Source organism: Pollachius pollachius, assembly GCF_949987615.1.
Source record: "Pollachius pollachius genome assembly, chromosome: 4".
Taxonomy (NCBI): Eukaryota; Metazoa; Chordata; class Actinopteri; order Gadiformes; family Gadidae; genus Pollachius; species Pollachius pollachius.
In genome coordinates, this window is record NC_136937.1 from 30,611,982 (window position 1) to 30,626,981 (window position 15,000).

Sequence of the window (15,000 nt, forward strand, 5' to 3'; positions counted from 1 at the left end):
CACAGCCTCAAGTCTACACTCCAAGAGAGAGAGAGCGAGAGAGAGACACACATAAAGGAGAGTGGGAGAGAGGGAGCGAGACAGACAGACAGACAGACAGACAGACAGACAGACAGACAGACAGACAGACAGACAGACAGACAGACAGACAGACAGACAGACAGACAGACAGACAGACAGACAGAGAGAGAGAGAGAGGATGTGATTGATTCATCTCGTTGGAGCGGTAAAAGGCTCTCTGGGCGAGAGGCACTGTGTTTGCTCTGGGAGGTGAAAGTCTGTTTCGGGCTTTAGTTCGTTCTCTCGTCCGCTCGTTATTTAATCACTTTTTTTCCACCTTTCTACCTCCTGCCTTCTTCCCTCCCTCCTTTGCATTATGCTTCATTCACCCTCTTCCCTTCATCCTCCTTAGCTCTCTCTCTCTCTCTCCTCTCTTCTCTTTCTTCCGATTCCCTTCCTCCCTCTGTCTTTCCCTCCTTCGTTCTCTTTACTTCTTCCATCATCCTCCCCTCCCTCCCTCCCTCCCTATTATGATTTCCTCATGGATTTTAACACATTTAAGAGGCGCACAGACAGTAGAATTGAGACCCAGTCAATAGCGCAACAAAACAAAACACATCACAACAGATTGAGAATAAAGACGTCGGCGTATATACAAAGAATAAAAGAAAACCATGCACTACAACACAAACCCCAAACACACACAGTGCTCTGATTCTATAACCGTCAAGACGTCCTGACACTCGGCAGACATTTTATTTGCCATTTAAACACCCTGCGGAGAAAAAGACAACAGTTTGCCACAACAGCCGTCAACAAATAAAGAAGTGTTTACCTTTTGTTTTCTGATGCCGTCTTAGATAACTTTTTAACTCCTTTTTCAAAAATGGAGGCTTGTTGGGTTGTATCTATTTTTCAAGCACGATAACCAGCCGGAGACGAGCTCCTCATGGCCGGCAGGTTAGCAGTCTAGACCTGTCTAGACAGCTCCAATCCTCCAGAGGGCCCACTGGAGCAGAGGGGAAGGACTCCCACTCTGCACGGCTGGAACCCAATCAGTTAATTAGCATTATCATGGAACCGAGGCCTCATAGCCGGCTTTAAGGAACGACCTGTAACCCGCGTGTAGCTCTCTGGATACGCCGACCGCGGCACTATGCTTCCAGGGGAAACACTTTTGTTTCGGTTGGCGATCTGCGTTGTGTTAGCTGCCGACACTGCTGCTAGATTCGAAGGGCAGGATTACCTTGACAACAGGGACCACGGCAACCAAGTTGTTGGAAAACCAATAGACAACAGAGGGGAGGAACAGCTCAATGGCCAAGTTAGACTAACGTACAAGGTGAGGGAGGAGTGGGATGGGCTCCATTTGCCGAAGGGTGTAGGAAAGCTGGCTGTTGATTCTCCTCCTGCACTGGTACTAAGACCTCCGGTTGAACTCCATGAGAGGAGACAACAACCCTGGATGGTTCGACAACAACAGACAGGCAATGGCAGCCATTTTGTCCAACAATCAGAGGAAAAGCATGCGCGAACCCCAGAACCTACACCATCAGGGAAGTGGGAATCTCAGTCCATGGCACCAGCAAATGTAGCCAAGGCAAGGCAACTTTATTTATACAGCACTTTTCTAAAGTGCCTCACACGGAAACATTGTCGGAAAAGAAAATAATAAAGTAGATAAGTAAAAGAAAATAAAGGCAAAGCTTTTGAATGCATTATAAGTGCACAAATAAATGAAGCGATAAAATAAAAGATACAAGAAAGAGAAAATAAAGGAAAAGTTAAAAATAAATGTACTCTTACTTTTTTTTCGGGTTAAGCCAAACAACTCTCTAGTTGTTTGGCTTACCCCGAGTTAACTGAAGTTTAACTTTCAGGCGCCGGTCAAATTCCGGCCGAGAGACCCACAGTCGGCTCAAAGTGTGGTCGTGCGCTGTGGTGAGAAGGAGGTCACCGTAGAGGTCAAACCGAACTTTCTGGGTAAATACTCTGTCTGTTTTTTGGACCGATATTTAATTGGTTTCTATGAAATATAATTAAACAATGTTTTTCATAAGATATTCTATAAATATTCCCGTTATGTGTTTTGGCACGGGGGTAAATGGATATTAGGAATGCTAATTAAATCATAAATAATTGATCTTATAGTACATGATGGAATACAATTCACCAAGTAAAAGTTACTTTTTGACAAATCAAGGGGGGCAGAATTTGTCCTCAATTTGTTCACGCTGTATCAAACACCGTTATTGTTTCAACCGATGTGGTCGTCAGACGTGTCACCTGTCGTTCTTGGTTGCTAGGCAACGGCCAGAGGGTCACGGCCTCCGACCTGAAGCTGGGCGGCTGCGCTGCGGTCGACGACGGGGGAGAGGCCGTGCTGTTCCGCTCGGAGTTACCCGACTGTGGGAGCACTACGATGGTGTGTGTGTGTGTGTGTGTGTCATTTTACATTTACATTTAGTAGACGCGTTTATACAAAGCCATTTGCAATGATTTGTCAGAAGAAAGAGAAACAATATATCTCTGTCGGTACAGTAAGGATGTTCTTAGAAAGACCTGGCAAGCAGTGACAATCGCTAGGTTAACCCATTCCCCGTAAACAGCAGTGATGGCTAGCTGATGTTACGTGTGTGTGTGTGTGTGTGTGTGTGTGTGTGTGTGTGTGTGTGTGTGTGTGTGTGTGTGAGAGAGAGAGAGACCTTCCTGCTGGCATTCATAAACCCCAGCCACTGTCCCCAGACTAACCTGCCCTCATAAGCTATCCAATCGTCCCATAATGGGGACCTTCAGTCGCATCGTGTCTCCAAAGTGTTCTTCTCGTGTTCCCCCCCCCCCCCAGATGACGGAGGATTCTCTCATCTACACCTTCTCCTTGGTCTATGTGCCGACGGCCATCGGCACCACCTCAATCATAAAGACCAACGCCGCTCAGGTGAAGATTCAGTGCCAGTATCCAAGGTAAGGAGATGGATGGTGTCTGTGTGTGTGGGGGGGGGGGGGGGGGGGGGGGGCAGATTCTTTCATTGTCATCCAATCACTGCGTTGAAGGCCAAATAGCGCCCCTCCCCTCACCCCCCTCCCTCCCACTCACCCAAATCCGACATGCCCATAATTCTTGAAGGTTGAACGGAGCAGTGTGGTTGACAATTGGATGTCTTTGAGATGAAGTACCGGGTGTGGGCCTGTAGCTCTGACCTCGTTTCAAACCCTCCCCCCCCCCCCCCCCCCCCCCCCCCCCCTGCCATCTTCAACCCCTGCACCCCCCTAATCGCTCCTCACTGCATTCTGGAGATGATGGTCGACTCCGCAGAACCTCGTCAAAAGTAACCTTGGACCGAAAATTGGCAGAAGTTAAACTGTGCCCAATTCCCTCGCTCTTGTGTAATGGCCGACCTACTTTCCTTTTGGGGAATAGCACGGGGCGAGGAAAGTCTAGTGGCTAAGCCTAGCGTTCGACTCTCAGATGAAAGCTACTGTGTTGATCTTAGCTAGGATAACAAAGCTAACCATGCTACCTGTTCTTAAGCAAATGGACTGCATTTATACAGCTGCAATACACGCTTTACACTAGGGTCCATTCACCCGTTCATGCACACACTCGCACACCGACGGCGGAGGCAACCACGCAGGGCGACAGCCAGCTCGTCAGGAGCAGTCAGGGTGAGGCGCCTTGCTCAGGGACACCTCGGGACTCGGCTAGGGTGAGGAGGGTATCGAACCAGCAACCTTCCGGTTGCCAGCCAACCCGCTCCACCCCCTGAGCCACATGCAGCCCTAAGAAACTATGCTAACCATGCTACCTGCTCCTAAAATACCTAAGCTAACCATGCTACCTGCTCCCTCATTCACCCTAGCCTGAATTCGAAGGTTGCTTTGGACCTAACTGTACAAATAATGGAGTCCCCCCCCCCCCGTGCTGTGTTCCAGAAAGCAGTTGGTGAGCAGCGATGGCGTGAGGCCCGACTGGAAGCAACACGCCTCCATCATGCTGGCAGAGCAGACACTGCGCTTCTCCCTGCGTCTGATGACCGGTGAGGACGTCGGCCATGACGGCTCGAGCTGACGTTATGAAGGATACATTTTTGACGCTGTACTCTGCGACATTCCACAAGAAAACAAACAAAAGAAAAATCAGCCACTGGTTAGGGTTAGTCAGTGACTGACTGACTCTTTTTTATTCTATCAGTCAGTCTGACTGACTCTTTTTTTAGTCTGTCAGTCTGACTATTTTTTAATCAGTCATCTATTAGTCCCTGGTGCCCTATTCAACAGTAGAAATAGTTGGCTGCCAATACATTTGGTGTTTCGCTCAGCAGATGTATCTTGGACCAGGCTTGCTCTGCCAGCGAGTCCATTTTGTGGATTCTGTTTAAAACCTGCACAGCAGCAACTTGGGTATTGTATTTTTATTGTATTTTCCTTCCCTTTGGTCTGTGGAGAAAAGGGTTGGAATAAAAGTGGTTTTAATTCCTTGCCTCTTTCTCTACAGACCAAAGGGAAAATAGTGATATAAAAGATAACAATAAATAATTGTCTAGGCATGGGTAGATGGGAGTAGTCATTCTTATGGCAATAATTATATATATAACAATTATATAATAAACAAAAAAAACAATGGCTTGAGTGAAAAGAAGTAGGAGCAGAGATCGGTATGTCTAAAGACTTAGTTATGGTTCAAAGTCGATGCAACGCAAGGGGGTTTACAGACGAATTCCGTCCTTGTGGACCCTCCTTGCGTCCACCGCAAGGGCCTGACGTGCGCCTCCCAAAAACGTTAATCTTTCTTTGAGGTACCGCAGAAGCAAGGGCTGTGATTGGTCCGCTCACTAAAACCAAACTCAGAACCAAAACAGGTTCACGACGGCGTCGAAGCGTCTGCGTGGTCCTTGCGCTGCATCGACTAAACCCTAACTAAGCCTTAACTGTTGTTGCTAACCCATTACCACGGCTCCTGCTCAGGGTTGGTTAGATATCCAAATCCTGGACCCGATAGTACATCTGTGATCATTGGGTCCTTTCAGTGTCTATGTGGTGCATACCTATTTATTTGTTGCTATAGCGTATGTTGTGCTGTGCCCTAGTCTTGATGTATCTTGATGTATATTGATTGATTGCACTTTAGGATTATTAAAGTGCAATCAATCAATCATCAATCATCAGGTTCTATAGCGTGTGTTTCTGTGCTCAGAGGACTGGCGGCAGGAGAGGCCGTCCTCCACCTTCCTTCTGGCCGAGGTGATGTACATCGAGGCTTCGGTCCAGCAAGGCCTCCATGTTCCTCTGAGGGTCTACGTGGACCGATGCGTGGCCACCCTGGAGCCCAGCGTGGACGCACAGCCCAGCTACACCTTCATCACCAACCACGGGTGAGAGCTGCGCTTTCTGGGGCGCGCCCACGGTGGTTCACCGGGTAGAGCGCGAACCATTAAAGGTGGCGTGTTATTCCACCAGGTGTGTGTGGGGTTATCCGTTACAAGCGGTTTTGGAAATCTGCCTCTTCTGACAACAAGTCCACCTAGGTGTGTGCTGGCTAGGTCAGTCTACCAGTCTACCCAGTGGACTGTAGCGAATGTTGCTCATCAATCCATCATACGTCTAGGAGGACATGCCCACTTGTGATGTCAGAAGACGCCGATTTTCAAAACGGCTTGTAACGGCTAATCGCACTCACACCTGGTGGTATAATACAGTATTGTCACCTTTTAAGGCCCAGTCCGTGCCGCAGCGACCGGGGTTCGATTCCTGCCCGTGGTCCTTTGCTGCATGTCTTCCCCTCTCTCTCTCTCCCCCACACCTTCCGGTCGCTCTCATGCTGCAGTAAAAAGGATGAAACCTTCAAAGAAAATAAAAGATGCTGCTTTCTTTATGTGGATGTTTTTTGTTTTGGTTCTCAAACAACTCCTCCATATCGGACATCATCCCCACAGGGGCTGTTTCGGATTAACGATGGTGTGATTAGGATTCCCGATGTAGACTTTGAACTCTTATTAAACCGTGTTACCGCCGGCACACATGAAGCATGACGGATTCATTTTCACACACCTGGTGGTAAAATAATCGGGTAACTCTTTTTAATAAATGCAAAGGCTGATTTTGTTGCCTTTTGCTCGTTCCAAGGTGTTTAACTGACGCTAAAGTGTCGGGAGGGCGGTCGTTCTTCAAGGACCGAAGCCACGAGAACAAGCTCCATTTCCAGATGCAGACCTCAAGGTTTCCCCAGGATCCCAGATCCAAGGTAAATCCTGTCACGAAACAGCCGCCACAAAACGGCTGCCTTTTTTTTTTTCTCATATAATTGTTTATTGGTTTCAGAAAAATACGTCTTACAGAGAAAGAGAAAAATTATAATCAAAAACTAAATAAATTAAATCACAAAATAGAAAAATTTACATATACACATGAACATATATTATTATTTCATAGTTGTTATTTTTAATAAAATTTTCAAAAAAAGACAAGGTCGCCATTTCTACAACGATTTATATCATCAAAGACGGGGTTTCAAGGGTTTCAGAATCTTCTTCCGAAAAGTTTAGTTGTTTTGGTTTGTTTGTCTGGAGGGGACCCAGGAAGTGGATCTTGTTGGTCTGGATGAGCATGACCAGCTGGTGCTCGCATGAATTAATCGGCTGGCTGATAAACTGCTTTTGGAATCTCTTCTGCGGCTCAAATTCGACTTTTAATATTTGGTTTCATGCTCGTCTGGTGAGCACTTCCAAAAGTAGACATCTCTGCTTTTCCAGAGCACTTGGCTGCTGCCACCGCTGCGCTGATAAATCCTTGATCACAGAACAAGATGAAGTTCGCTTCGTCAGGGATGGAACCAGAACATGCCGGTTTTTGATTTATTTTTAAGGCACCGAACCTTAGAGGCATGATGGCTGGGGTGTTGTGACTGGCAGTTGAAAAGGTCTGTGTTCGAACCCCGACATTCATCTGGAGGTCTCGTTGATGTGTAGGACATTTGGATTAGATTCAGATTGTAAATAATAAAACCAACTGAAATTAAAGAGTTTCACTGATGTCGTTAATCAGAGGGTAGAGGTTGGTCATCTGGCTCATGGGACGCCTAGTGTGCAGACATTGGGATTGAAACCAGAGCCTTATGGTTGATCTCATGGGGGAGTATGCTAGCCAAGGTGTGAGAAGTCAAGTCTTGATGCAATGTGTTTCCTCGCTCTGGTCTTTCTCTTTTTGTCGGATAGATGTTCATCACATGTTACCTGAAGGCTGTCATTCTCCCCATGGCAACTGATGCAGAACACAAAGCCTGCTCGTATCTTCCCGAGGCCAAAAGGTAACGGTGACCCCATTCGCAGACCAGCACACAGCCGGTCGAAGGAGGCAAAATGCATGCATTGTTGACAAAAATAGACATGCAATAACTTTATTCAACTGTGTGGTTTTTCGGTTAGAAAATTACCAAGATTACAAGATTGAAATGTTTTTCTAGATAGGGTTTTGTCAAAAGCATGAGCAAACCATTTGCCTGTCCCTCAGATAATAAAAAACGAACAAAAAAAGTTGTATACCTCAAAGGGTATTTTAAGTAATGAGGTTCTGCGGACCACAACAACAAAGAATGCTGTCCTAGCCTTAAACAAACATCAGTTGAATAGCCTCCTCACAACATGCTAATAGCTTCGGCACGACATGCTAATAGCTTCGGCACGACATGCTAATAGCTTCGGCACGACATGCTAATAGCTTCGGCACGACGCGCTAATAGCTTCGGCACGACACGCTAATGGCTTCTGCACAACATGCTAATAGCTTCGGCACGACACGCTAATGGCTTCGGCACAACATGCTAATAGCTTCGGCACGACATGCTAATAGCTTCGGCACGACACGCTAATAGCTTCGGCACGACATGCTAATAGCTTCGGCACGACATGCTAATAGCTTCGGCACGACACGCTAATGGCTTCGGCACAACATGCTAATAGCTTCGGCACGACACGCTAATAGCTTCGGCACGACATGCTAATAGCTTCGGCACGACATGCTAATAGCTTCGGCACGACACGCTAATGGCTTCGGCACAACATGCTAATAGCTTCGGCACGACATGCTAATAGCTTCGGCACGACATGCTAATAGCTTCGGCACGACATGCTAATTGCTTCGGCACGACATGCTAATTGCTTCGGCACGACATGTTTAATGTCTTCAGGTGGGTGGCCTCAGGTGGGGACAACCAGGTGTGTAGCTGCTGCGATGCCACCTGCACCACCCAGAGGAGAAGTCGGCGAAACAGCCGGTCTTCAGATGAAGGTATGAGCCCACAGGAGCGCACGAACCCAACACCAAAATACAAGGTATTATATTACTTGTATTACGGTATGATTGTAAGCTGTGGAAGATATTTGGGCCTCATAGGTGGCTCAAATATCAACCGGCACCGAAAGGGTGGAAAGACGCACCTGGAAAGCACAGATGTCCCGTGTACCTCTAGGCCCCCCCAGAGCAAAATGACCCCTGACCCCAACCTGCCCATCACTGACATGCGTCTCAGTTCATCACCAGTTGCTTTGTGACAAAAGCTTTCACTAAATCAGTGGTTCTTCACTGGTGGGTCGCGACCCATAAATGATTAGCGAGGGGGTTCTGAGTTGGTGGGAGAGCATATGCCAAACCTTAATCTTTTAGAACAAAGCCCATGAATTAACAGATGTTAGTGTTGTTTCATGTTTCGATGGCTCACTATTTCATCAAGTTCGGCACAAATTGTCTCAGCTTCTAGTTTGCTCCATTTTTTTTAACAGAACATGCCGGCATTGTTTCTTACTACAGTATTGGTGAATACATTTCCTGTTTTTGGGGTTGTGACTTAATGACTGATGACGCAAGAGGTTCCTGAGGTTAGACCAGTTGAGGATCCACCACATTAACTGGTCATGGACCACTACACTAACTGGTCAGCACTATGAGACCCTGTCATACCCTTATACTATAGATTTTTTTGTTGATTTTGGAAATGTATTGAAGATGGCTTTCAGATGATAATAAGAAAATCAAACTTCAAATTATTTTTACCCCAGAAAATAGATTTTATCCTTTTACGGGTATTTTAAGTAAGGAGGTTTTGCTGACGACAACATCACTATAAAATTAATGTGATGATTTTGGAATCGCATTGAAGAGGGCTTTAAAAAAACAGACATTTGTAAATCGTCTTGATGTGTCGTTTCCATGATGAGTGTGTTTCCATTGTTCCTACACCGTTTTAGAAATGCATTGGGATGATTCCCTTTCCGACGGCTCGGCCTGTGTAAGTGATTCATCTGTTTGTTTTTAGACCTAAGCTGGATCTGTTTTGTTTTTGATTATTCTAGAGCCTGCGTGGGCGTGGGTAGGGGAGTCTGCCCTAGGCCCCATCCTGGTGCAGGAAACAGCCCCAGCGAGGCTGGTGGGACTGCCGTACCTTTCCGGAGAGTACTCCTCTTCGTTGGTGCCTCAGGGTCTTGAGCCCACACTGGAAGGTGAGATTCAAGTGTGTGTGTGTGTGTGTGTGTGTGTGTGTGTGTGTGTGTGTGTCCTTTTTTTGTATTGTGCTTGGGCTTAATCATGAAATTGCATCTTGACTGTATAGCCATTTAAAAGTCGTTATATATGCACTCCCATTTGATTTTGTGAGCACTTTGTCTGCAGAGGAACCCTTTATTGCTCATTAAACAACCACATTTCTCTCACTTTTTGCATTCCTGACGTAGTCCTATTAAATCACTGGTACAGAGGAGCATCATGTTTTATAACTAGTCCTTCGCGTTCACTCCTCAACTCACTTCCTTTATTACTTTTTCCACTCGCTTCCTCGACTCCTTCCCTCGATCCGCTCCCTTGACTCCTACCTTTATTCCTCCCTCGACTCGCATCCTCAATTCCTTCCGTGCCCCTTCCCACCTCCTCGTCCCCCTCCCTGGACTCGCTTCCTTTTACTCCTTTCCTTGACTCCTTTCCTCTGCCCCAGATCCGGCCGTGTCCACCCTGGTGCTTTGCGGCTTGACCTCGCTCCAGGTCGTCGTGGTGATAGCCGTCATCGTTTACAGAAAGACGCAGGAATCCAACTGACGCGGAAAGCCAACGGACACTCTTTGTACACTTTATGATGAGTCTATTAAATTGATTCAGTGGCGATTGTGCGTTTGAATTCTACCATACCATAACGGTTCTAGAGATAGAATTTCATTGGGTTACAGTTAATTGAGATGCATGCTATTTAGGAGCAGGTAGGGGTTAGGCTATCTTGCTCATGGATGCCTGGATGTTGGACTGCTTACATTGGGGTTGGAACCCAGAACCTTTCGGCTCTGAGTGAAACGGCGAAACCACTAGGCGTTTCTGCACCTAACCCATTATATGGTTGTACATGAATGTTTATTATAATACTTAATTGTAGCTAGCTAAATTTCGAGGCAGCCTTTTGTTTCCCCTGGTTTCAAGGCTAGGCTCATCTTTCTTACTCTGTCTAGGCCATACCTTGGCCTGTATGATCACCAAACCTGCCAAAGATTCATTTTTTAATATCTAGTGGGCTGGTTTCCCACCGATACAATCGGAGAAAGTTAATGTCCGCCATTATCATCTAACCTGCTTATCAGATTCTATGTTTCCAAAATATACGCTTTCATTTATTTGTGCAAATCCACAAATGAGGCGATGAGAAAATCGTTAATTTTTCTAAAAGAAAAACGGAAATGGCTCCCTTCTGCTATATACAAAATGGAATCACCATTCCTGTTGAAATTCAAATATTTTAGCTTGGGCCTTTTTTTTCCGGCTTCCAGCTCTAAACTCTCTCTCCCCCCCCCCCCCCCCTCCTCCTTCCTCCCTCCCGCAGCTTTCGCGCCGGTGGCTGCGTTGTTCGTGTAATGACACTCATCATGCGCTGTTGCGTGCGCAACCGGAAAGACGAATAGCCCTAATTAAAAAGCCCATAAAGGGAGATGGCTTTTATTACAGTAATATGTGAGCAAGCGCCGGCTTTAATGCGCTGTTTGTTTCATTCCCTACGCGCTCGGGACCAGCGCGTGACTGACTGCACAGCGCGCGCGCCGCCAGTGACCTGCGCAGCAGACACCTATACGAGGCGCCGCGGGAGACATAAACAGACGCGCACGAACACACTCGTATACACACTGTTTACACTTGTAGGCATGGACAAACACCCAAACGACGCCATAAAGTTACGCTGGGATTTCTGCCTGATGGTGTGGTGTTTTTTTTACTTCTTGGTATTAATGGAGAAAACTGAGCAGGGATAAAAACTAAACAGAAGGGAAGTGAGTTATCACCCGGCCCTCCTTGTCTGGGGTTGGAAGACGGTTGTTTTCATAGATTTTTTAGCTTGCACACAAGTTTTAGCTGGTGGTAGACTGTAAAACAGCATATCGGCTATGGCAGCAAACTGGCGTTGGATGCTATATAGTGGCTCTTTCTGTCCCGAGATTTCAACAATCCTCTTTGAAAGGAGAGTTTAGCAGCTTATGTATGTTAACTAGTTTGACGTGGCAGAATGAAGATTTAAAAACACAATTTACCCTGTCTGGTAGCCATTGTGCTACATGTGAGAAATTAAGCACAAAATCGATGTAGTGTTGAAAAAGGTTGTGAAATACATCTTACGGGGCACTCCTGGTGGTCAACGCACAGTCCTCTGGGACGCCATTTTAACTGTTGTAATCCATTCTAATGGTGGAAAAAAACATTACTACACAGTGCCTGCGACTGTGCCAGCAATTCCATATTTTTATTCGGTGCTTGCGTCAGTGCGAACCGTTGCTAAATTGCACACACGCCGCCAAGAAACCTTGATAAGCACAGTTTATGCACATTGCCGTTTATAAGCCTGGTTACAAAATGGACACTGGGGGACGGCATTTGGCGTCACGTATTTTACTGAATGTTTGTTTTTTGGCTCCTGATGCGGGCGCTGTTTTTCTCCTGCTTTCTACTTGAACCAGGGACTAGATGATACCGGTATAGTGTAGAGCAGTGGTTCTCAAACTATGGTACGCGTACCACTGGTGGTACGCGATGCGTTAACAATTGGTACGCAGAGGAATTAGAAAAAAATAAAAAATCGTTAGATTAAAAACAATACTAGTAACGAATTGAAATACATTTACCATAAGATCCTGTTCTCACTTGCTGTATGTGTTCCTGTGTCTCTGTTCAAGTGCTACCACTTTGTACAGCTGAAACTGCTAACAATAAATATTACTTTAAAGAATAAATGTGCCTCCTGCATGAGATGTGCATAGCTGAATAGGGCCGCAGGCCTACGCTTCTGTGGTGGTACGCGGTATAAAAAGTTTGAGAACCACTGGTGTAGAGAGAGAGAGAACAGCCAGCCAGACGGACAGCCGTCTGTCACGCTTTTCTACTCATCCCAGGGACTAGATGAAACCGGTTTAGTGTGATTGCGGTGGGCGGGTGTGTTGGACCAGGGAATCCCCCTGTATGTACGTAGGTGAGGTCGTTAATGTATCGACAGGCAGAGGACGGAAGGACGGATGAGGCTGTGGGGGGGGTTGCGGCCTCGGTTCTGGACGCAGAAGAAGGGAAGTTGTTGTGCGACTGGGCTGGGTGTGCGCTGACGGACTTAACACCGGTGCTGGCATTGTATCTGACAGGGTGGCGTTGTCACGCAACGTTGACGGTTACCAATGCTGATGATGATGGTGGCAAGTTTCCATGGGCAGTGGCGGATTTTCCAAAATCGTCTTTTATTATTTTTTCGAGACGGTATGTGACCCCAAGGGTGGGAAGAGAAGGAAGAGACAGACAGCTAAACACACACAGACACAAAAACACACAAACACACACACACTTACAAAAACACACGACATTTCCCCTTTTTTTTTACCACACACACACACACAAACAAACCATCGAGCCTAATGGTGTGTGTCCTGTATCGGTGAGATTCCTCATGTCAGGCAGGCATGACGGTATTACTGGTGTAGTCAGATAGCGGGCCGGGGAATATGGTTCCACACCATTGGTATTCTGCCGACATCCACTCCCACTACCACACATCGGGCGGTGATGACACCAGCCACAGTGTCAACCCGCAGACAAACCGACATTTGACAGCTTCCGAGGAAATCCTTACCCGCTAACGACTTTTTTGGAGAAAAACACCTTTCTCTCCAGCTTTTTTCTTGTGCGAGTTAACTTGAAGCCATTAAATCTGTCACTTATTTACAAATTTCTCATTATAAACACATGTTTCGCGAAAACATGAGTTGTCATCAAGAGGTAAAGCGGAGCTATCTCCTTGACACGCTAAGTGGGAGGCAGAGAACGCTGCCATTTACCCACAGGATGTTTTTTCCGCTAACCTTTTATTTTGCTAACTGGTATCCAACAGCGACGCACAATAAACCATTAAAGGAAGCCCGTTTAAAATTCTCTTGTATTCTCTCTCAAGCTGTTCACTAAGCACACAGTTTAGAAATTGCTCTAAAAGTCCTTCACCTTTCCTGTGAGTGCTGGCTTATGGTGACCGAAACCGCCACTTAAATGTACTCGACATGAAGGATTAACAACGCAACCGATAGAATTAGCTTACCTTGCAGGAGAAACAGAAAATATCGGACGAGGATTCAACACTCATGATATTGATACAATTCACAACACGCATTGTCTGGTAACATAAGAAACATAGATAGATAAAAACTTTATTAATTAATTTTAAGGACATAACTTTGTTACAACAGCCCAGCAGCAGTGGAAGACACAAAATAAAATACAATACAATAAAAATAAAAAATATGAATAAATAGAAAAAGATGCTAAAGTAAAGACAACAGAACAAACAGGGTAAACAAAACAGACGGTATAAACAATATCAATTCCAAATAATAAAGTGTAAATTATAAAGTGTCTCGGTACCAGTACTTCACAGTATACCAAAGTGTATGGATGCAAATGTAAACAAAGAGAAGTAGCGTTAGCATACTGACGCTAACGTAAACCAACCGACGACAACGTGAACCGACATCGATCGGACCTGAAGCCGGTGGCGGTGGCTCGCGGCCCCTTCCAGGGTCCTTCTGAAGCCCCTTGATAAAGAGAGGAGCCAAGAGCTCTTCAGGGGAGGGACGACCCTGGCGATCTCACGGCCCACCTCCCAGCCCATAATTAACCCTTCTTAATTAGGGACGCGGAAAAGTTCTTAACGAAGGGAATGGATTTAATTAGCCCTTGTCCTCGCTAGGTCTGAACGCACTGCAAAAACAATCGCAAGTGTGCGCACGCAGGGCATCGACCCACACACACCCCTCCTACGCATGCACACACAGACACACACAAGTGTGCGCATGCCAAACACACACAGACACACGCACACACATACAAAACAATTATGCTTTTTTTTAATGCAGGCTAATGGCTTCAGTGATTCAGAGCCTTTCTCATTAAGACTATCAATAATATGCTGATTACACGCATCCAGTCCCCTCTATCCAGGCACAAAGGGATGAGTGTGTGTCTCTGGGGGCCCCAGGTGGGGCCCGGACCTGTCTTCATGACTCTCTTATCTGCAACCAATAGACGTCTGAATGGGTCGGCTGGGGCGGCGCAAAGAGCCAGCCCACACACGTACACACACACGCACGCACGCACACACACGCATGCACACTCACAGACACACAAACACACACACACACACCAACACGCATGCACACTCATAGACGTACACACACACACACACACACACAGACACACACAGACCCCCACACACACACACACACACACTGTTATGTTCTCACACCACCATGGGTGAACAAGATGTTATCGTGCAGTGGTATCCGGCTTTCATCTGGAGGAAGTGTGTGTGAAGATGTACTGCTGAGGGCTTCATGGAAGGAACACAATAGATGGTGCGCTGATGGTGTCAAGTGGATCCGTGGAGAGGGCCGTCTAGGCAGGCGGACTAGCTGTAGATCTGTCCTTCAGGAGGCGGCTGTGTGTCTGTCCAGCTGG

At 46.5% G+C, this 15,000-nt stretch overlaps 2 protein-coding genes across 2 annotated transcripts in view; both read left to right on the top strand.

Annotated features, from left to right (window-relative positions):
• LOC307074691 (muscleblind-like protein 2a) overlaps window positions 1–15,000 on the top strand; it is a gene marked incomplete at its 5' end in the record, with an annotated part of 239,675 nt that overhangs the window by 186,551 nt on the left and 38,124 nt on the right.
• On the top strand, window positions 1,157–10,080 carry LOC307074546 (zona pellucida sperm-binding protein 3-like; the record flags this gene model as incomplete). The annotated part of the gene is made up of 11 exons (XM_079734729.1): window positions 1,157–1,600; window positions 1,881–1,983; window positions 2,307–2,425; window positions 2,846–2,964; window positions 3,934–4,037; window positions 5,195–5,372; window positions 6,124–6,241; window positions 7,212–7,303; window positions 8,183–8,283; window positions 9,345–9,491; window positions 9,980–10,080. The coding sequence occupies 11 exons, from the start codon at window positions 1,157–1,159 to the stop codon at window positions 10,078–10,080; spliced, it is 1,626 nt and encodes a 541-aa protein (XP_079590855.1).